This window comes from Marmota marmota, unplaced genomic scaffold, assembly GCF_001458135.2.
Source record: "Marmota marmota marmota unplaced genomic scaffold, marMar, whole genome shotgun sequence".
NCBI lineage: Eukaryota > Metazoa > Chordata > Mammalia > Rodentia > Sciuridae > Marmota > Marmota marmota.
This window is the reverse complement of record NW_026000142.1, coordinates 26,983,382-27,004,602: the sequence shown is the minus strand read 5'-3', so window position 1 is coordinate 27,004,602 and position 21,221 is coordinate 26,983,382. Positions and strand designations below refer to the sequence as shown.

General features: G+C 36.2%; 2 protein-coding genes across 2 annotated transcripts in view; one reads left to right on the top strand and one right to left on the bottom strand.

The window, feature by feature from the left end:
* Positions 1–21,215, top strand: part of Lrrc17 (leucine rich repeat containing 17) — a 30,093-nt gene extending 8,878 nt beyond the window's left edge. The window contains exons 2-4 of the mRNA XM_015488383.2: positions 7,712–8,619; positions 16,448–16,603; positions 20,492–21,215. Coding sequence (XP_015343869.1) covers positions 7,848–8,619; positions 16,448–16,603; positions 20,492–20,889 — 1,326 coding nt within the window. The 5' untranslated portion in view covers positions 7,712–7,847 and the 3' untranslated portion in view covers positions 20,890–21,215. The remainder of the gene's footprint in view (positions 1–7,711; positions 8,620–16,447; positions 16,604–20,491) is intronic.
* Positions 1–21,221, bottom strand: part of Fbxl13 (F-box and leucine rich repeat protein 13) — a 195,833-nt gene that overhangs the window by 92,990 nt on the left and 81,622 nt on the right. The window contains exons 10-11 of the mRNA XM_015488382.2: positions 5,287–5,339; positions 583–683 (exon numbers count right to left, since the gene is read on the bottom strand). Coding sequence (XP_015343868.1) covers positions 583–683; positions 5,287–5,339 — 154 coding nt within the window. The remainder of the gene's footprint in view (positions 1–582; positions 684–5,286; positions 5,340–21,221) is intronic.

Below are 21,221 nucleotides of genomic sequence, written 5' to 3'. Positions count from 1 at the left end.
AAATAAAGAATAATGAGTGGCATTAATTTGTAGTAAGTTTGAATACTCTGTCAACTCTTATGTTATTCTGTCTCTTCTCATCCAAAGAAATGCTGGCTGAGGAGAAGCGACATTTCATGCCCAGGGATGTCAATAGTTCACAGTCAAAAACCAACTGTCAGATTCAGGTTTGAAGAGGTAGCCAGAGCACAGGGAACCTGGGACAGTGGTGCTCAAAGTCTAGGGAGGCAGGATGTTAGGTTGTATTATAGAGAGTTCCCAATACCAGACTGGAATTGGGGGCCAACGTTCATTGTTCAGAAAGGGTGACCAAAAAGAGCTAGGTGAGGTCAAATTCAAGCTATTGGGCACCTTGCTATAAAAAGGGACAAAACCACTGGCCAGGACAGAATACCCCTGATCAAACTGCATCTGCCAAGCGAGAAGATTGCTGTCACCAGCTTGGGGACTTGAAAGCAGAAGTCCCTTAGCAAAACAGCAGTGCCACTTCAGTGAGGTGTTGGTAAAGGGAGCACTGCCTTTGGGGAATGCCAAAACAATCTGGGCCCGGGGGGAGGATAATACAAACAACACAAACATTACTTTGGCAGGAGTCTCATCGTCTTATTAGTGATACTTGTGTTAGATAGATTAAGATACAGGACCCCATGACAGCCTTCGGAAATGTGTCTCATTGCTTCATCCTGTATAAAAAACAAAGGGAAGAATCTTATGAAAACCCTAACAGGCTTGGCAATTTCTCCCTTATCTATCACTTCTCTTCCTGCCCCAGGAAAAATACATGCAAGACTTAGTGTCTTCATATTCATTGGTATCAGTTTAAATTAAATTAAATAGAAACTAATGGTTTTGCTTGAAGCTTCATTACTCCCTTCTTTTCCCTTTCTTGAGAAAGTCCCAATCCATCACAAAGACACTTCATTAAAAGGTTAAGCCTTGCAAGTTCTATTCTGTGACAAGAAATTTGAACACAAATGTCAAATGCTCTTGACTTTTCACATGCAGAAAAGTGATTAAAAACGGACCCATTTAATAATTTAATAAAATTATTCTGAAAGATGAGAATAGTAAACCCTCTCAGCTGGGCTTTATTAAAAATTAGTCCATATTTACATACATTTTTTTTTGTGTGTGTGTGTGTGTAGTAAAGTTTCTGTGGTTGTAATACTGAACATATTAAAATGGCTGGACTGACTTTCACCAAATTTATAGTAAGTTTGAGATAACCTGAAAGAAAATATAGACTCTGCATAAGGTGGGCATGAAATTGAGTGCCGGAGAAGGTTGGGGAGAATCTCGAAGTTTCAAGCAATCTTACCCCAGAAGATTGAAATGGTAAGTGAATGGTGTGACTGTAAAATGAAAGAGACAGAAAAACAGAGATTTCAAGCCCTAAACTGAAATTTATAAAATTAGATGAATGGTAAACAACCATAATGTGTGGCACTATACTTGAATATACACAAAATGTTCAGTGAACCAATCAAAAATCAAAGTATTTATGCACTTGTTGAAAGACATTGGTTAAAATGCAAACAAGAGAGCTGGGGTTGTGGCTTAGCAGTGGAGCGCTTGCCTAGCACATGCGAGTCCCTGGGTTCAATCCTCAGCATCACATAAAAATAAATAAATAAAATAAAGGTATTATGTCCAACTACAACTAAAAAATAAAATATCAAAAAAAATATTTTTAAATGAAAACAAGATGGGACAAGAAGAGGTGAGAAAGTTTGCTTATCACCTTTAGAAGGACAGCCACTGAGAATGAAAATGTGAGGATCAGGAGGAGGACAGGGTGTGCTTTATGTACCATAGAGGAATCGGACTTTCCCTTGAGTTGAGGAGGTAATCCATTTTCTGCATTTTTCTGTCTGGAGGCACTTGGACATCCAAGCAAGTTCAGACCACTCCCATTCCCATTAAAAGAGCTCAAAACTCAGACACCAAATGTTTGAACACATAAATGCAAAAATGTGTGAGTGCATACATTGCAGAATAGCTTATGAATTTGTCCACAAAGTACAATACTCAAATCCTTCTGAATGTAATGTATTTCATAAGACAAGCTTGGAAATCAAAGCTCTGTGCATGAATGTTACCCAACTCCTTAAATGTAAGCCTTTCTTCCAGTCTATGTCTCCAAGAAAAAAAAAAATAGTAAAATGTAGCTGGACAAAATTATCAACCCTTTATAGACTCCAAAATTGGACACGACTTTGATGTTAATAAATTCAATGCAGAAGTCATTGTGTTCTAACTTTCCTATTAGAAAGCCAAATTCAAAGAATATGATCTTTTTTAGTCATGTGCAGAACTGAAGCTCCCAGAGGGCAAGAATTAAAAATTGGTTTTTTAAAAAATCCCTCTAAAACTTAGCTGGATGTCTTTAACATAGTAGGTGTAATGTATACCCTTAGAGAAAACAAATTCATTGTACAAACAATCTCATTAAAACCACAGGCAGACATCTGGAGAATGTCTGCAAAGATTTAAAATCTCCCAACAAAGGTGCCTACGTTCACTTTGCTGGTGGAGGAAAAGTATGGAAAAAATAGAATTTTTTTTCCTCTGACATTATCTGTCTATCACATGTCTATCTCTCCATTTCTTGGGGGCACTTTTGAACATGAAAAAGCAGTATTTTTACATTAAATTATAAGCCATTGAAAAAGATACTTAGCTAACTTCATCTAGAGAGATTCTCTGTGGTCTGATAGACAGAAACTAAACAACTAATATAAATGCTTGATTTGTGTATCATGGTAAGAAGTGCAAGAGTTCTGGGGGTTTTAATATTTTTATGTACACATTTTATTTATTCAAATAATGTCTTCCTTCCTTTGAAAAAATATTTTGCTGTAAAAATGGGAGGTGAATTTCATGGAAAAAACACTGAAGGAGAATTTCAAAGAGTTCTCAGTTCTAAAAGAGGATATATATAAAACTAAGTTGAATAGAGTGAAAAGTATAAATGCTGAAGTACTGAGACCAAAAATGCAACTCAGGAGAGGGACAAATTTATCCTGTCAAAAACTGAATGGCATTGCATGGGGTGGGAGGTTGGGAGAAAATTAGGAGTGACTGTTAATGTGCGTGGGTTCTTTCAGGGGTGAGGAAAATGCCCTGAAATTGGTTATAGTAACTATTCCACAATTCTGAATATACCAAAAACTATTAAATTGTACATTTGGGGTAAATTTAATACTGATATCAATATAAATTTATTAATATCTCCATAATGTGGTTTTTTTTTTTTTTTTTTTTTTTTTTGGTGCTTGAGATTGAACCCAAGATCTTGTGCATGTGAGGCAAGCACTCTACCAACTGAGCTATATCCCCAGCCCTCCATGATGGTTTTTTTTTGTTGTTGTTGTTGTTGTTGTTGTTGTTGTTTTTCTAAGTAAAGGGAAAGACCCAACAGAGAGTACTTTAAAAGATGAGCAAGTTAGGTTGGGGTTAGGATGGGGGTAGTAGAGTACTCTTTCAGGCAGATAGAAAATGAATTCAAGGATTAAATGAAATAGCATGACATGTTCAGGGAACTTCAGATGATTCAGGATTGAAATTTGAGTAGAAATCTGAAAGGAAGAACTGTAAAGAGGAGGCTGGGGTAGCAGGAAAAGGCCACGTCATGAAGTCTTTTCACCTGTGCCAAGGGACTTGGCTCTCATCCTGAGTTGTGCACAATGAGGAGACTCAGGCTCTTCATTCTCTGCCCTCCTGTCTCCTCAAAGACTTGCTCCATTGGTTGCTTCAGGAGAATTTCCACCAGCTTCTATAAACCTGTTTCCATTCTCCTGCCCCTATTTTCCTTCTATTACCACCTTAATCACTTTTCTAGAAAGAACAGTTTATGATAAATGCCTTACTTTCTCACCTCCTGTCCACTTTGCTATAATTATATTTCTGTTCCAATATTCCTCTGAAGTTGCTTCAGCAAAAATCACCTTCAGAAAAATCACTTTCTAACTCTCAAATCCAGGAGATGACACTGAGTCCTTTCCTTATCTGCTCATTTTGGCCTCTTTTTTCTGATACTCCTCACTCTTGTTCACTTTATGATACACCTCCATTTTCAACCTTCTTCTCTTATTATTCCTTCTTATTATATTCTGCCTGCACTAAAAGTCACGGTTCCCCATGGCTCAATTCTAAGTCCTCTTCTCTTCTCATACCTTCTCTTTAGGTTGATCTTACTCTTATAATGTTACTTAAGATTTATACATAAATGTAGACCAGAGATGGAATCTCAAGTTTTGGCTAATGTTGATCATTACCTACTAGGCATCTGCATACAGTAGCATTTATTAAACATCACTGGATATTTATTAGAAATCAAAGTCAGCGCTGTGTGCTTATGACTATCACTAAGAATAAGGCACTTCCCCTGCCCCTTGGAGTAGGCATAAACACTAGGTTAGAACTACTTATTTCAGGAACCCAGAGGATCAGCAGTGAACCCTGCCCTGGGAGCCAGTAATATCTTGGTAGAGGAGGTGATGTGTAAAATTAACTTTAAACCCTGTCAAAGAGAAAAGTGCCACTTGAAGACAAAGGCAAAGGGCATTCCAAGCAAAGAACATAGGGTTAGCAAATGAGAAACTGCAAAGAGCAACTTGGAGCATTTAGCAAGGAAAGATCAAACAGAGGCTTGGGATCACACAGACTCTTAATGTGTACATGGGACTAGAGCAAGATAGGTTGAAAACAGAGGCAGAGCAAGAACACATAGGGTCTCCAAGGTATTGTAATGTTAAAGAACTCTGACTTATCCAACAGTGTAGATAACAGGAGGGTGCAGTTGATGGAAGATGTAAGTGAAGTGGTCAGATCTGCCTTTTAGAAGAGAATTGTGTGCTCATAACATGGAAGACAAATTGGGAGTAGAGGAAAAGACTGGGGACAGGAATATACATGTTCTTTTCTATATTCGGCACTACTGTTGATATGACTGTTGATAGTCATGAAAACCGCTATGATGAGTGTATCATCTCTCCTGGGGCCCAGTTTTTTTTTCTGCTTCATACACATATGCATGAAACACAGCTTATTTTTATGTAATCATTAAAGAGTTTCCACTTGCCAGACGCTCCAACATTGGGCATCCATCTACAAGATTAATAATAGCCTTGTACAGATGAAGTAAAATTTCTTGCCAAAGTTTAATAGAGTTTGCTTTTTTCCACTTTCAATCCCCAATGCACATACAGCCATGCACTCTGCATATTGGCTCTCCAATTCAACAAGCACAATATAAACAACAGTGAATAAGCTGCTCATACTCACGGTGAGTGTTGAACAGTCAGAGACATTCAACTCTTGCAAGTTTCTACAGTGGCCTAAAATCAAACAAGTTACACATTACTAAACAACATATTACAGATGTTTAAGCTTTTAAATGTTTAAATAAAAATTTAACATTTTAAATAGAACTTTGGAAGTTTTTCCATCCTACATTCAATGTGATGCATTCATTAGAAAACAAACAGAAACCTTGGAAATCATGTGTTCTAAGTATATGAGTGTCTTTTCCCAGAAAAACGATTTCTTTTGGCTTCAAATACAAAATATATACACATGTTTATTACTGTTTGAGGCTTACCAAAGGAAGGGAAGAAGAGAAAAATATAACTTAGGGAAAAACACTAAATATTTAAAAAGCTTTTAGTTTAGAACACTTGAAGAAAACATACTTGCTTTTTGTGCACGGGTTTTTATTCATTTTTTTTTCTTTTAACATTACGAAAAATTTCAAACACAATAATTGAAATAGTTGCATAATGAGGACTTATAACTATCTAGATTATAATTTATATCTTACTGCGTTTTCTTTATTACATACACCCATCCATCTCTCAATCCACTCCTCATTCCATCTTATTCTTGTACACATTTAAAGGAAATTGCAGACATCAGCATGCATAATATTATTTAACATGCATAATAACAAACAAAAAATTTGCTGTGTTTGTTTAGTTTAGGTTTACATACAATTCACAATGAATTGCAGACAGAGAAGTGGAAGGTTAGAAAGACTAAATGCCTGATTAGATTAGCTCTAGGTCCAGAGGCCACTGCACAGTTTATGCTTTCTTAGAGAACATAAGATGTGAGTATTCCATTAATCCCACTATTATGGATGATTACAATGCACCAATAAAAAAAAATAAAACCAATCATATGTGCTGGGGGTGTAGCTCAGAGGTAGAGTGATCCCCAGCATTAGGGAGAAAAAGAAGTAAATATAAACAAAACAAAAAGACACACACACAAATAGCTAGACAGCGAAGTGTTACACAATCTGTGTCTTGAAAGCAGCTAGGGAGGATACACAGACCAGTGAATGGGGAGAATGCTTAAGAAGAGGATGAAAGGCATTCAAGGTGGAGGAGACCCCATGAAGCAGGAAAACTCCAGGCAAGGGGTGATACTAACATCAAAATGCTACAATGAATAGAAAGCACATCCCATCCGTCACTCATAACCACATAGTCCCATGCTACTAACAATGGACGTGTTATTAGTTATAAATCCATTTGAACATTTCTTCCTTTACCAAGAGTGGACTTTATCCTAAGTGATAAATGCCAATCAGAAATATTTTTAGAACTGTTTTTTTAATATTTATTTTTTAGTTGTAGTTGGACACAATACCTTTAATTTTACTTATTTATTTTTATGTGGTACTGAGGATCAAATCACCTAGGGTCTCACCCATGCTAGGCAAGCGCTCTACCGCTGAGCCATAACCTCAGCCCCACAGAATTGTTCTAAGAAATAAAAACAATGCTTAAAAATGTTCAGATCATGGAAGTCCACCCAGTAAAACTTAAGAAAAAACGAGATTCCCCAAACAACATGGTAGTTTATGAGATAAATATTCTTACAGAATAGTTATATGAAAGTAATTCATACTTTCAACATATATATATTGAAGAAATACAGTAATGAGCAGAATAGACAAACAGCCTTACTGTTAGGAAGTTTATTTACTAGTTAAGGGAGGCAATAAACAAAAGAAATCAAATATTTACAGTGACAGATGCTGATGGAGAAAAATAAAACAAGAAAGTTGATTTGAAGGAAGGAGGGGTGGTGCAAGTCTAAATAGGGCTGAAAGAGAAGGCTTCAGTTAGCAGGTGGCATTTGAACCCAGGAGATCACAAGGACAATGCCATTTACTCTGAGCATTTCTGAAGCCATACTCAATATGACTGGGGATTGAAGACAGTAAAGGAAAGAAGCACAGCCATTAGAATCTTACTCTTTTTTGCAAATTTCAAGGATATAAGGAGAGTTCCTTTAATTTCCTATAAGTTTCACTTTTCATCATTCCGAGTCCTGACATTTGTGCAGGACATTCCCTGGGCTGGGTATTCTAAAGTACCTTACAATGCATGAGCCCCTTTCATTCTCCCCACCACATTAGGAGGGATCTTTGGTCCCATTTTACAGATGATGAAGATTAGGTTAAATAACTAGCTGAGCATCACATAATCAAGCAGGTAGAAGAGCCTTAATTTAAACTGAGGGCCCAAACATTTGAACACTAAACAAGGTAAGGAAGAGAATGTCGAGCCTTCTATACCACTGATTTGAAAACGCCTTTCTAAACCAGGAAGGTGTTTGCTTAAAAAAGACTGCTATTTCAGTCACACACAATATTTGCAATGATTTTTAACTTTTAATGTGTTTTTCTATTCCAATCTAGGAACTCTGAATCTCCCAGCTGGGTCTCATTGTTCCTGAACTGCATTTAGTTAAGATTACCCAAACTTGGATTTCAAAGGAATACTTTCTTTGTTCCAGCTGTCACACCAAAGAATTGGGGCCAGCTGGATGTCAGGATGCGCGTGGTTACTATTGTAATATTGCTTTGCTTTTGCAAAGCTGCTGAGCTGCGCAAGGGAAGCCCTGGCAGTGTAAGAAGTCGAACAAATCATGGCCGGGCAGGTGGGACCCGGAGAAGCTCCAACCCAGTAAAGCGCTACGCACCAGGTCTCCCCTGTGATGTGTACACATATCTCCATGAGAAATATTTAGACTGTCAAGAAAGAAAATTAGTTTATGTGCTACCTACCTGGCCTCAAGATTTGCTACACATGCTTTTAGCAAGAAACAAGATCCGCATATTGAAAAACAACATGTTTTCCAAATTTAAAAACCTGAAAAGCCTGGACCTACAACAGAATGAGATCTCCAAAATTGAGAGTGAAGCCTTCTTTGGCTTAAACAAACTTACCACCCTTTTACTACAGCACAACAAGATCAAAGTCTTGAAAGAGGAGGTGTTCATATATATGCCTCTCCTGAGCTACCTGCGACTCTATGACAACCCCTGGCACTGTACTTGTGAGTTAGAAACCCTCATTTCAATGTTGCAGATTCCAAAGAACCGAAATTTGGGAAACTATGCCAAGTGCACAAGCCCACATGAACTAAAAAATAAAAAATTGCTGCAGCTAAAATCTGAACAGTTGTGTAATGAAGAAGAAAAGGAGCAATTGGACCCAAAACCCCAAGTATCAGGGAGACCCCCAGTCATCAGGCCTGAGGCAGACTCAACTCTGTGCTACAATTATGTGTTTCCCATACAAACACTGGACTGCAAAAGGAAAGGTATGTTTCTTCCTTTTTCATTTTCATGGCCTGTTAGAAATGTTCTTTGAGTCTTATAATCCTCCTTACACCCCATCATACCTTCAAATTTTTGTCACTTCCACCAGAATTTTTTTTTCCCAATGACAACAGAATCTATTTCAAGATTTTCTGGTTGGGAATTAGGGGACAGTAGAAGAGGCATGAAGTATCCCCTACTTGTTCCTGAACTGCATTTAGTTAAGATCACCCAAACTTGGATTTCAGAGGAATACTTTCTTTGTTCCATCTGTCACACCAAAGAATTGCAGCAATTTGGATCCTACTTATTTGCTCATCATAAGTTGTGGCTATAAGGAATTCCTCTTATCTTAAATCCAATTTAACTTATGTAGGTAAAACCAATGGGTATGAAAACAGGTGCAAATGCCATCTATGCCTATGTGACTTGACTTACATAAATTAAAGGTGTACATCTGTGAAGGAACAAAGTATACATGGTGTACATCTGTGGAGGAACAACCTCAATAAAAAAACATCTGCAGAACAAGACAGAGGACAGAATTCTGAGAGGACAGCACTCTGAGACAGAAGCCAAGCACTATAGTGATAGTGCTTTTGTATTTCATGCTTAGTCCCAAGGTTTTAATAAATACTTGCTAGTGTCCTACATCTTTAGGGTCCCCATATTATCCAGAAAAGGACCAAAAAGAATATTTAAAGAACTAAATCTAAAGTATTTAATCTAAGACTATGAGACTAAGGAAATCTTTCTGGAATATTACTTACTCTCTGCAAATCACTACCAGGTTTTCCATCCCACACAATCTTGTGCTAGTGCTGTGCAGGATTTGCACTTATAGGATAAAGTCCTGAACTAAGAAACAGATGGGAGATTTTACTAATGTTCTTGACAAGTTAGTGAAGATGGATATTATCAAAGTGTGGAGCAGGAACTGCTAATCTACTACATAATAACGAACCATTATAACAATGTTTATATGTGTAATTTCTGGCATGGCCTAATAATTTATGAGTAAAAACAATTACTATTTAAAGTCATATATCACTGGATTAGAGTCATAAAGAGCATTATATCATTTCTTCCATCTATTTTAGGAGGCTTTGCTTTGTTTTGTTTATTTGAGGGCAAGAGAAAGGGAAAGTTAAAAGAGCATAAGAGGCCCCTCTCAAGAGAAAACAAGTCAGGAATTTGTTAATGGTGACACATCAGACAACCTGAGCCAGGAGTACATTTGTTTACTTTTAAGCAAAGTTGTGCTTAAGCTTTACCACTCTCTCCCTGGCTCTGAAGGTGACACCTGGATAAGCACATCACAACCATGTGGCATGGAAAGGTTTGTCTACAAGATGGCCTTTGATTTGTATGTAATTTGATGCCAGAGAGGAGCAGTTACAGCCTCATAACCTGGAACATGCTATGCTGAGTTCCTCTGAATTTGAGATAAGGTGCTAATTTAAAACCTACTAGGCTGGCGAGGATGTGGGGGAAAAGGCACACTCATACATTGCTGGTGGGACTGCAAATTGGTTCAGCCAATATGGAAAGCAGTATGGAGAGTCCTTGGAAAACTTGCAGTGGAACCACCATTTGACCCAGCTATCTCACTTCTCGGTCTATACCCAAAGGACTTAAAAACAGCATAATACGGGGACACAGCCACATCAATGTTTATAACAGCACAATTCACAATAGCTAAACTGTGGAACCAACCTAAATACCCTTCAGTAGAGGAATGGATTAAAAAAATGTGGCATATATACACAATGTAATATTACTCAGCAATAAAATCATGGCATTTGCAGATAAATGGATGGAGTTAGAGAAGATAATTCTAAGTGAAGTTAGCCAATCCCAAAAAGACAAATGTGGAATGTTTTCTCTGATATAAGGTGACTGACTCTTAGTGGGGTAGGGAGGGGGAGCATGGCAGGAATAGACAAACTCTAGATAGGGCAGAGTGGTGGGAGGGGAAGAAAGGGGGTTAGCAATGATGGTGGAATATGATGGACATCATTATCCAAAGTACATGTATGAAGACATTAAATGGTGTGAACATACTTTATATACAAACAGAGATATGAAAAAATGTGCTCTATATGTGTAATAATAATTTTAATGCATTCCACTGTCATGTATTTAAAAAATAAAATCAATTTATAAAAAAACAAAAAAGCTACTATGCTCCAACAACCCTAATTTTCAGGATGGTAGTAGTGTGCCCAAACATAGGTGAGTAAAACAAGGTTCATGGAAGTCCAGTCAGTTGGTCAAGGCCTCAAAAGTAAGCAGCAAAGCTATATTTGAACCTTGGTCTGATCCCCAATGAGCGTCCTATTTCACAATGCTGTCTTCCAGAATAATCTGACCATGTTCAAAACAAGTATTGCCTCAACAAGAAGCAATAGAAAATTCCAAAAGACTTGGTAGATGTAGTTTTTCTGTAGCAATATTGGGTAGGATTTTCCCTGTTATGGTTATGGAGAGTAATTAGAGCTTCATGCTAAAGAATGTATGTTTACTAGAATTTCCTTTGTGATGCTTAGAATTATACATTTTGAACAAATACAAAGCAACTATCCTAAAGTTGTCCTAGAATACTTTATATGAGGTTCTACAGTTCAGGTTAAGTTAATTTGTCCTTGCTGCACCAGGTATCAAAGAGAAAAGTAGGATTAAGGTCATTAATTTTCTGAGAAAAATACTATCTATACAAAATTTAAGACTTCTTACAGCTCTCTGAAGAGATAACATATTTTTCTTTTTTACTATCTTTTTATTCTTGGGCCATTCCCCTCAGTTAGCCTATTTCTGCTTTTGTTTTGAGTTTCATTTTTTTCCATAATTTTTTCTTTTTCTTTTGAAAAAATACATTATTTTATGATGTTCTTTTATCAACTTATTGTTGTTTACATACAATCTCCCAGACATGTGCCATAAATTCATCCCCCTGCTTCAAAAATATACATTTTATTTAGTGGGATACAATATGAAGTTTTATGACATACAAATTTAAATAATCCAATAGTAGATCATACATTAATGGACAACCCAAGCTCCCCTAAATGTTAGTGACTATGTATATAATTCATAGCCTATACTTTCCTTTCCAAAATACACTTCTAATTTTAATTGACAGTAATTATATGTACTTATGGGATTCAGTGTAATTTTTTAAAAAATATTTTTTTAGTTATAGACAGGTACAATATCTTTAATTTGTTTATTCATTTTTATGTGGTGTTGAGGATCAAACCCAGTGCCTCACATGTGTGAGGCAAGTGCTCTGCCACTGAGCCACAACCCCAGCCCCACAGTGTGATATTTTAATACATGCATATGATATAAATGATCAGATCAGGGTAACTGGCACATCCATCACCTCAGATGTTTACCATTTGTGTTGGAAACATTCAAAATCCCCTCTAAGAGCTATTTCAAAATATACAAATAATGTTGCTAACCACAGCTATTCTACTGTGCTACAGAACATTAGAAGTTATTCCTTCTTCTATCTGCACCCTGTACCTTTTAACCATTCTCTCTCCATCCTCCTCCCACACCCTTCCCAGGCAGAGTATATACTCTAAGATTATAAAATGGAGGATAATTTTGCCTTTTTAGCACTATAGATGGTTCACCATTGTTTATATAAATCTACTGATTCACTTGATCATTTATTCTTCATTTATTTATTATTTATTTATAGTTGTAGTTGGGCACAATATCTTTATTTATTTATTTATTTTTATGTGGTGCTGAGGATCGAACTCAGTGCCTCATACATGCTAGACAAGTGCTCTACCTCTGAGCCACAACCCCAGCCCCTATTTTTTATTGTTTTTTACTATAGTGTCAATTCCTATGTAAAGGCAGAGGGCTTGTCTATTATACTCCCTTTAGTAGTGCTGGCCAGGGCCATGTACTTTAGATTGGTGAAAATAATTCAGAGGTTTTTCTTTGCTCAAAAAAAAGGAATTTAAGAAACCTTTAAAAATAAAAATACATATGTTAGAAATCATAGCTAGAATATAAGCATGCAACCTGAATTTAATCTGATCTAATTTTTCTTATTCCATCCTATAAATGAGTAACAAATGTTAAATATGAAAAATAAATGCTTAGCAATGTGCATCTCTAGCTCCCTGCCAGAAAGTAGTAATGCTTTTGATAATTATGCTTCACATTTTAGACACTGTATAGAATCTAAGGAGGCCTAAAGCATGCCATCAAGAGAGGAACTAGCAGTAATATTAATGAATAACAGCTAGTACCTATATGCTCCATGCAGTGAGACAGAGGTTTTTTTGTTTTTGTTTTTTAAAATTTTTATTTATATATGATAGCAGAATGCATTACAATTCTTATTACATATATCAAGCACAATTTTTCATATCTCTGGTTGTATATATAGTATATTCACACCAATTTGTGTCTTCATACCTGTACTTTAGATAATAATGATCATCACATTCCACCATCATTAATTACCCCATCCCCCCTCTCTTCCCTTCCAAACTGTCTGCCCTATCTAGAGTTCGTCTATTCCTCCCATGCTCCTGCTGCCTATCCCACTATGAATCAGCCTCCTTATATCAAAGGAGACAGAGGTTTATATGCATTGTCATTTACTCCTCACAACCCTAAAAGAAGTATTATTACTTTGATTTTATAAGTGATATATATCTCTAAACCTTCTCTGAAGTATAGAGAAGCTAACTTGCCCTTCAAAGATCACACAAGTTGTCAGTAACACAGTTTTCAAGTCATTGGCCACCAAGTAATGCCATCTCTCCCTTCAAGATTCTGGCTGTTATATATTATATGAAGAATTATTAATGTTTCCTGTACAATTCCTCCCAGTATTGAAGCCTCCTTTTAAGCTCTTTAGAAAAATACACATAATTGCATAGAGAGAATCTGCAATACAGATCCCTCTAGTGGGAGTTGAGCCTTTCCTAACTGACTTAACAATGAGTCAGATGGTATGTGTAGGGTCCCTAATGCCAATTCAACCACATAGACCTCAAAGATCACTATTTTTGCCTTAAAAATCTGACAGCAAGAAATAAAATAATAGTTTCTTTACTGAGAGACAGGCACTTTGCCAACAAAACTTAAGTCTTTCAAAGGGAATAAAATGTGGGATTAGTTGAAAGGTACATTTATGCCATATTGAGGTAAATGCATTTGCTAAGAACACAGGAAAACAGAGTTCTTAAACTGCTTTTAACTTCACATTTACCAGGATAATTTACCATTTTCACTTCAAAGGTCAGGCTAGGGCAAATTGTGTAGGTAAATTGTCTCCAGCTGCCTCTGATGATAAAGACACAATTTTTTCCCTAAATCAAACTGTTGAGGATTTTTAAGTTTGCAATAAACAGGGTCATTCATCTCCTTAACTCCTACAACCAAGCTTTCAAATTAATTCTGAGGTTGCTGACAACCAAGATAACTACTAAATGGGGGAAATTAGAGGGAGAAACTTTCCCAATTCCCTCCTCAAAGTCAGTAAGGTTTGGTTGGAGGAGAAGCAAGATCTGTAAAGAATAATAATCAAGCAAATATGGCATTGTCAGGGCATTTATGAAGACTTTGGGTAGCAATAAACATGAAATCTGGATACCATGTGATGCCTGATCTAGAAATGGGGATATTGAAGAAATTTGACTTCTGGCCTGAGGAAATATTTATTTATACATTCTTTATGGAAGACAAACATACTTAGCCTCAAGATTCACAATTCTTATTCAAATTCTATAGTAAAGAACTATTTTTACTCATCAATACAAGAAGTAAGATTTTCCCTCTTCTCAAAGAAATACTAGTAAAAGCATTGGTTTACATTTCCTGGTACAACTTGTGGATCCTATTTTTATCCAGGATTTCTGCTGACAACCCCAAAGTTGGTTTTGTAATTCATATTCCTTTGCCAGCATCCACAGATCTGCCACTTTGCTCAAGTTGGGTTCCAGAGTGTTTGCGTAAACATTTTTTGCTATCCATTTATTTGTGGCTAACCCACTTTAGCTTGTCCCTCAGAGGTTGTTGTGTCACCCTCTTGTCCAGCCTAGTAGCTGTGGATTTGGCAAGCAAGTTCTGATAAACAGGCTGATTTCTAGAATCTAGAAGGTGCTGACTCTGGTGACCAAGATGCCCTACAACCCTCAATGGCTTATAGGGCTTCAGTGAGTACTCATCCTGGCTTTCATTCATTTTGAGATGGGAAGCCATTGGATGGATTCTGCCATCTGGTCTGTCAGGATCACATAGGCTTAGGACATTATTGGAATAATCCAGATAAGAAGTGATGACTTGGATCAATGTGGTAACAATGGAGGAAGTAAGAAGAAGTGGGATTCTGGGTTTTTTGAAATAAAATTCTGCTCTGCTTTTTCAAGATTTCTATTACAAGATACTATAGCCATTCTCAATAATTATCCCAAATTCTAAGTGTCAAAAAAATTATTTCTTCTGTCTTTCCTTGACTTCAATTGTCTGTGGTTTTCAAATAATACTAAGATTTGTTAGAAATATTTGAGGGCTATTGGTCACCTTTAATTCCTTGCCATAGGGGCCTCCCTAACATGGCAGTTCGTTTCATCAAAGCCAATTAAAGAGGGATCTGCTAGCAAGATGGAAGTCACATTCTCTTGTAACCCAAGTACAGAAGCAATATCCCACTACGTTGGCTACATTCTCTTGGTTAGAAGCAAGTCACTAGGTTCATCCATACTCAAAGGAGAGGTTTATATGCAGGGCCATGAATATCTGTAGTAGGGATTATTTGCTGCCATCATAGAAGTTATCTGCCACACACCACTTATCTATTTACTCTGGCACTGTCCCAACTCTCCCTCATGCAGATTCCATGGAGGAAGGGAGGGAAGGGGAGCAAAAAACAAGGGGGAAAAATCAGTAAAATGTATACTATGTCTGACGTTGATAACTACCACTGAGGAAAGGAAAGCAGGAAATGGTATTATTCATGGCCAATCCAATAGATGTTTTAAATAACTTTTATTAGAGGACACTTATAATTATTCCATTTTATTACTGGGTATTATTAACCTTATGTGCCTACTTTATAAATTAATCTTTATCACAGGTCTAGATGTATAGGTAAAAATCAGTATACCTGGAGTTTCATACTATCTATGGTTTTAGACATCCACTGGGGGTCTTGGGATGTACCTCCTGAGGATAATGGGAGACTACTGATTACTGCTGCTTAAGATCATGGAGGTCATGAGCTTTTCATTTGTTTTTTAGAGTGAAGCAAATTGAGCTTAGTTGTGAGCAGAGGGAATCTAAAAAGAAGGATAAAATGAAGATACAAATAAAAAAGCAATATTATTAGAAAATTCAGAAGTAGAAAGAGAGTGGGAGGAGACAGGCTTACAGCAGTTTGGTTTGCAGTTGTTTGACTTATAGATTTTATTTGATTCTTTTTTTCAAAAACTTCCCTGGCAACTACTGGTAGCTGGAACTAAGTCCTACCTTCCTCTTTGGCTACCTATATGGCACTGCCTGCTGTTTCTCCTCTTGGTTTTCTACCATTGCATCTAGGGAGTTTCTTTGAACAGCTCAGCAAGGATTGACAGCCCTTCCTCTAAGTTTGATGCACTTGATTCACTGGGCTTTGACAGAATTTAGCAGACACTAAGACTTGCTCATACCAGTTTTCTTTGGCTCTAGATATCCTTACACTTTATCTTTAAGAGTTAATTCTTCAATCACATGAGTTTAGCAGTGAAGAGAGACCTAGAGCAAGGAGCGCTCCAATACTAAATAAAATAACCTAAATACTATTAATTTTTCCAGAGTTGAAGAAAATTCCAACCAACATCCCTCCAGATATTGTTAAACTTGACTTATCATACAATAAAATCAACCAACTTCGACCCAAGGAATTTGAAGATGTTCATGAGCTTAAGAAATTGAACCTCAGCAGTAACACCATTGAATTCATAGACCCTGGTAAGTTTCATTGAATATCAGCCCCTTAAATGGGGCTCTTCTGTGATTTCTCTTTTATAGCAACATTTACAGTAAATACAGTTTAAAAAAACTAAACTAAGCTAAATAATTAAAAAGTATGAATTTTAATCAAGTGTAGCACTTAAATTAGGACTTGTTTGGCACTGAAAGAAACAGCTGCCAAAAGTTGCTTTGTAAAGTATGTGTTACAGTCACCGACTGTGATGTGTATTCATTTAGCCCAAATAAATTATTTTGTAGAATAGATTTTTTTAAATGGAAACATATGGCAAGTGATCATTGATACAGTGAACATGTAACAATTTTTAAACAGAAATTCAGATGTGGCATTTTATTTGCCAACTTGCTTAGAGTAAATTTGAAACTAATTGCTAAATACAACCCTCACAAATTAAGATAAAATATGCTCAAACCAGAGCAAGACATGTTATTTCTCATCCTAAATAAAGATCAGTTCTCTTTCCAACTTCACATCTCTTCTCTATTTGCTAAGAAAAGCCTCTGGCAAAAAAAAAAAAAAAAACTGAACTTAAAACATACAAGATGCAGAAGGAACTGAGAATTACTGAAACAATGGTAAGATGTGCTACATACAGAATACATGTGCCTTTTATGAAGCTACTTAAATTTGAAAAGTCCTAACTATAACAAAATTACTAATATTATTAATAATCAAATATAATGTTATAAACATTTTGAATGCAATTATTTCTCTGACTTTTCTTAATGGTAATCTAGTACTATTAATAAACCTTAGAATTTTAACATGATAGAAGTGAAAATTAAGGACGAATATTCTGGAGCCACAAAGGCATATTTTAGGATTAACATCTTTTAAAAATATTACAAAATTGTAATTTTTAAAATTTCTTAAAGGGACAGCAACGTGCTATACTCACACCTTCGCCTATATAAATATGGCAAATTTGAAAGTATCTTTGAATGGCAAGACCAAACGCGATTTTCACTTCACATTAAATAAGAACACCATAGAAACACTCTTCTCCCACATGAAGCGCTAATTTTCCTAGTGTGCAGGTCAATAACCAGTAGCTAATCTCTACAAAGCCAGGAGGCAGAGAGTGAAGGATCTGGAGGTGGAGATGCTTTCTTTGCCCCAGGAGAACCAAAGACCAACAGGACAAGTATGCCATATCCAAGGTCCCTGGGCAAGTGTCCAATTTCTTTCTGATGCTGTCATCTACAGCAATAGCTTACCAACTATCAAAAGTGTGGGTGCAAGGACTGAGGATGTGGCTCAGAGGCAGAGGGCTTGGCCAGCATGAACAAGGCCTTGGGTTTGACCTCCCAACTGGAAAAAGAATGAAGAGGTGGGGAAAAAACAGAAAAGAAAAACAGTATGATGCAAAGAAGTTTTAGATCTTTCTCAAAAAATAAATAAAATGTTAGTTATTATATGGCCCAAGTTAAACATATTAAAAGCAGTGAATAATAATGCAATAATGTTATAATTACAGGAAAACTACAGTATATAAAGAACACTGGCAAAAAAATGAAAGGAGACAATACAGAGACAGATGATAGCTAGAAAATGGATTTATTTTACTTCCAATCATATTTTTTCTTCATCATTTATAGAATTCACGAAATTGCAAGGATTTCTTTCCCATCCTTAGGATCCTTTTAATGTTGTTCACCCTATGAATTTTCCTTGCTGACATTTGACTTGATCCCTATTTATCAGCAGTGATACCCAGTTTTTAATAAATTCATTCAGTTCAATCCAAGGAAAGTATTTCCTACACTAATAAATATGTATTGTGCACCTACTAAATGCCAGCCACTTTTTGTGGGAGTATGTCCTTTGGAACAAAAAAATGTATCTCAGCACTTAAATAAGGCAAAATAACCTAAAGGAGTTTTCAGATAAAAGACCTACTATGTTCTAGGATCTTTGAGATGAAACACTGCCAAAGTAGACTTACTTTAATGATTTTGCCTGGCAAGCATGCAAATGCAGTGAGAATTTCATGAATAATAATCTTATGAAATGCCAGGAGTTACTGTGGAAAAGGGAAAGAAGTCACCCTACGAGTCGTTTTACCTCCTTTAAGAAACAGATGGGGAACTAGCTTTCCCCAAGTGCCTAGATTCATATGGTTTAAGTGACAACTATAGTACTTACAAAATAAAATTTAAGAATATTTACACATGCTTTTGGGTGGAATCAGTTTAAGAAAAGACAATTTGTGAAATCATTGACATACAGAATTTTAACAAATAGAAAAAAAAAATGCAATGTCTTCAGCACTATAATCACAAGGACTGAACTTTTGTCTCCCCCACTTCCACCTAGACCCCCAAGCCATTGCTTTGTATCAAAATATAAAATATATTTTTAGGGGGAATTTCGGTTTTGTCTGAGAACAGATGATATGAAAACAGCTAATGGTATTGGTATGACAGCATATTTTCCAAATTCAAAAATGAGAATACTATGCCCTAACTAGGGCATTTTAAAACAGTAATGAGAAAATGGCTGAAATAGAAACAATATATCTGAAATCAGGATTAACCTATAAATTCTGAAATTATCTGTTTAGTTCATATCAACTAAAATAGAATTAAGATAGGATATTCTTTGCTCTTGGAGGAAAAAAAAACTTTGTTGTTTTATTTTGTTATGTGTTTGATATTTGTTCTAATTATTCACCCTCTAGCAAAATTAAATACATATGGATCCAAGGCAGACAGCTTCCATAGCTTGCCAAATACAACCAGATGTTCTCATAACATTAGCAGATTGTTTGGGGACTCTACAGAATTAGAATCTTTCCCCTCAAAACTGGGGAAAGATTGTTTTCTAGGCATTTTTAGAATTTACTGATATCCCAGGAAGCTATCAAATCATCAACAGTCACACTTCTCATTTTTTCTGTACTCAAATCTTACATTTGAAATATTTTTTCCCACCCCCCTTTCCCTCCCTCCCTCCCTCTCTCTCTCTCTTTCCCTCCCTCTTTTGGTGTCATATTTCTAGTAAGCATAAAATAATGCATATCAGAAAATACTGTTTTAAAAGCTAACCTAAAGCTGACTTTTCAAATCAAACGCTGTATACTAGTCAATCTAATCAAGGGGAAAGCTTTGTTTGAATAAAAATATGTTTTAGAAAGTATGCATTTAAATAGGCATAGTGGGAAAATAGAATTTTTTAAAAATCTCCTCCCAACCCAGACATCCTCTCCACAAAGGTAGTAAAGAAAAAAAGAAAAACACTTTCATTATTGAATAAACTTTATACCAGAATGAGATGCACAGCATAGGCAATCACTAATAGATTGCAAAGACAGAGAGAATCTTGTCTTTTATATACTACCCATTACATACATGTTTTAAGGATAAACAAGTTCTCAAGTAATAGAACTTGATATTACATTTTATTACATATAGCTCATTCTAACTTTATCTGGTAAGTGGACCATCTATCTGGGTTAGCTCTTCGACTTTATCCAGGTAGTCTTGCAACTGGAAGCAAAATGCCACCAAAATTAGGCTCCTGGCCTTACAGAAACTGGGATACAAGGGCTTATTTTAGTCGATGTTTACATTTCAAAAAGATGGCTCCCAAGTCCTTGAGAAAGACATTCCTGGATTTTAATGGTGACAAATGGCCTATCTAGTCTTTAAAAGGATTTAAAGACATTTCAAAGAGAGGAGAAAGTGGTTATATTTACAAATTTTCTGTAAATGTCTGAGGAAAAGGAGAGAAGGGAAAACTTCCTTTATTTTCAACAGGGAGAATCAAACTTCTTATTTTTAATTTGTATTTATCCTTACAACTCACTATAGATCGTTGCATTAACTCAATTATTCATTGGTTTAATAAATATTTTCTGTTTCTAGCTGCTTTTTTAGGGCTCACACATTTAGAAGAGCTGGATTTATCAAATAACAGGCTGCAAAACTTTGACTATGGAGTATTAGAAGACTTGTATTTTTTGAAACTCTTATGGCTTAGAGATAATCCTTGGAGATGTGACTACAACATCCACTACCTCTACTATTGGTTAATACACCACTACAATGTCCATTATAATGGCCTGGAATGCAAAACACCAGAAGAATACAAAGGATGGTCTGTGGGAAAATATGTCCGGAGTTACTATGAAGAATGCCCCAAAGACAAGTTACCAGCATACCCTGAGACATTTGACCAGGATACAGAAGATGACGAATGGGAAAAAATACACAAGGATCATACAACAAAGAAACAAGGTGTAAGAATCACTATAGTGGGATAACTTAGAATTGCTCTGGCTGTAAATAGTCTCCTATTTGCTATACTGGTGTGAGAAAAACCATATGTTTACATTTTGATTAACTGTGTTACCTATTTATGTAGCGTTATCAGGTATAGAAAGGTTTCCTTTTTATCTCATAATTGTTATTACATTATGACAAGTATAGTAATCAAGGGAATACTGTCACCCTGCATGTCTGTCCATTGGTGGAGCAGCCTCTGCTGATACACGATTCCATGCTGGTAACCTGCAGGACTTGGGTCCTAGTAATGGCATTAGAATTTCATAATGTCCTGTATAATTGTTTTTACTGCTTTTGGGGGGGGGGGGGA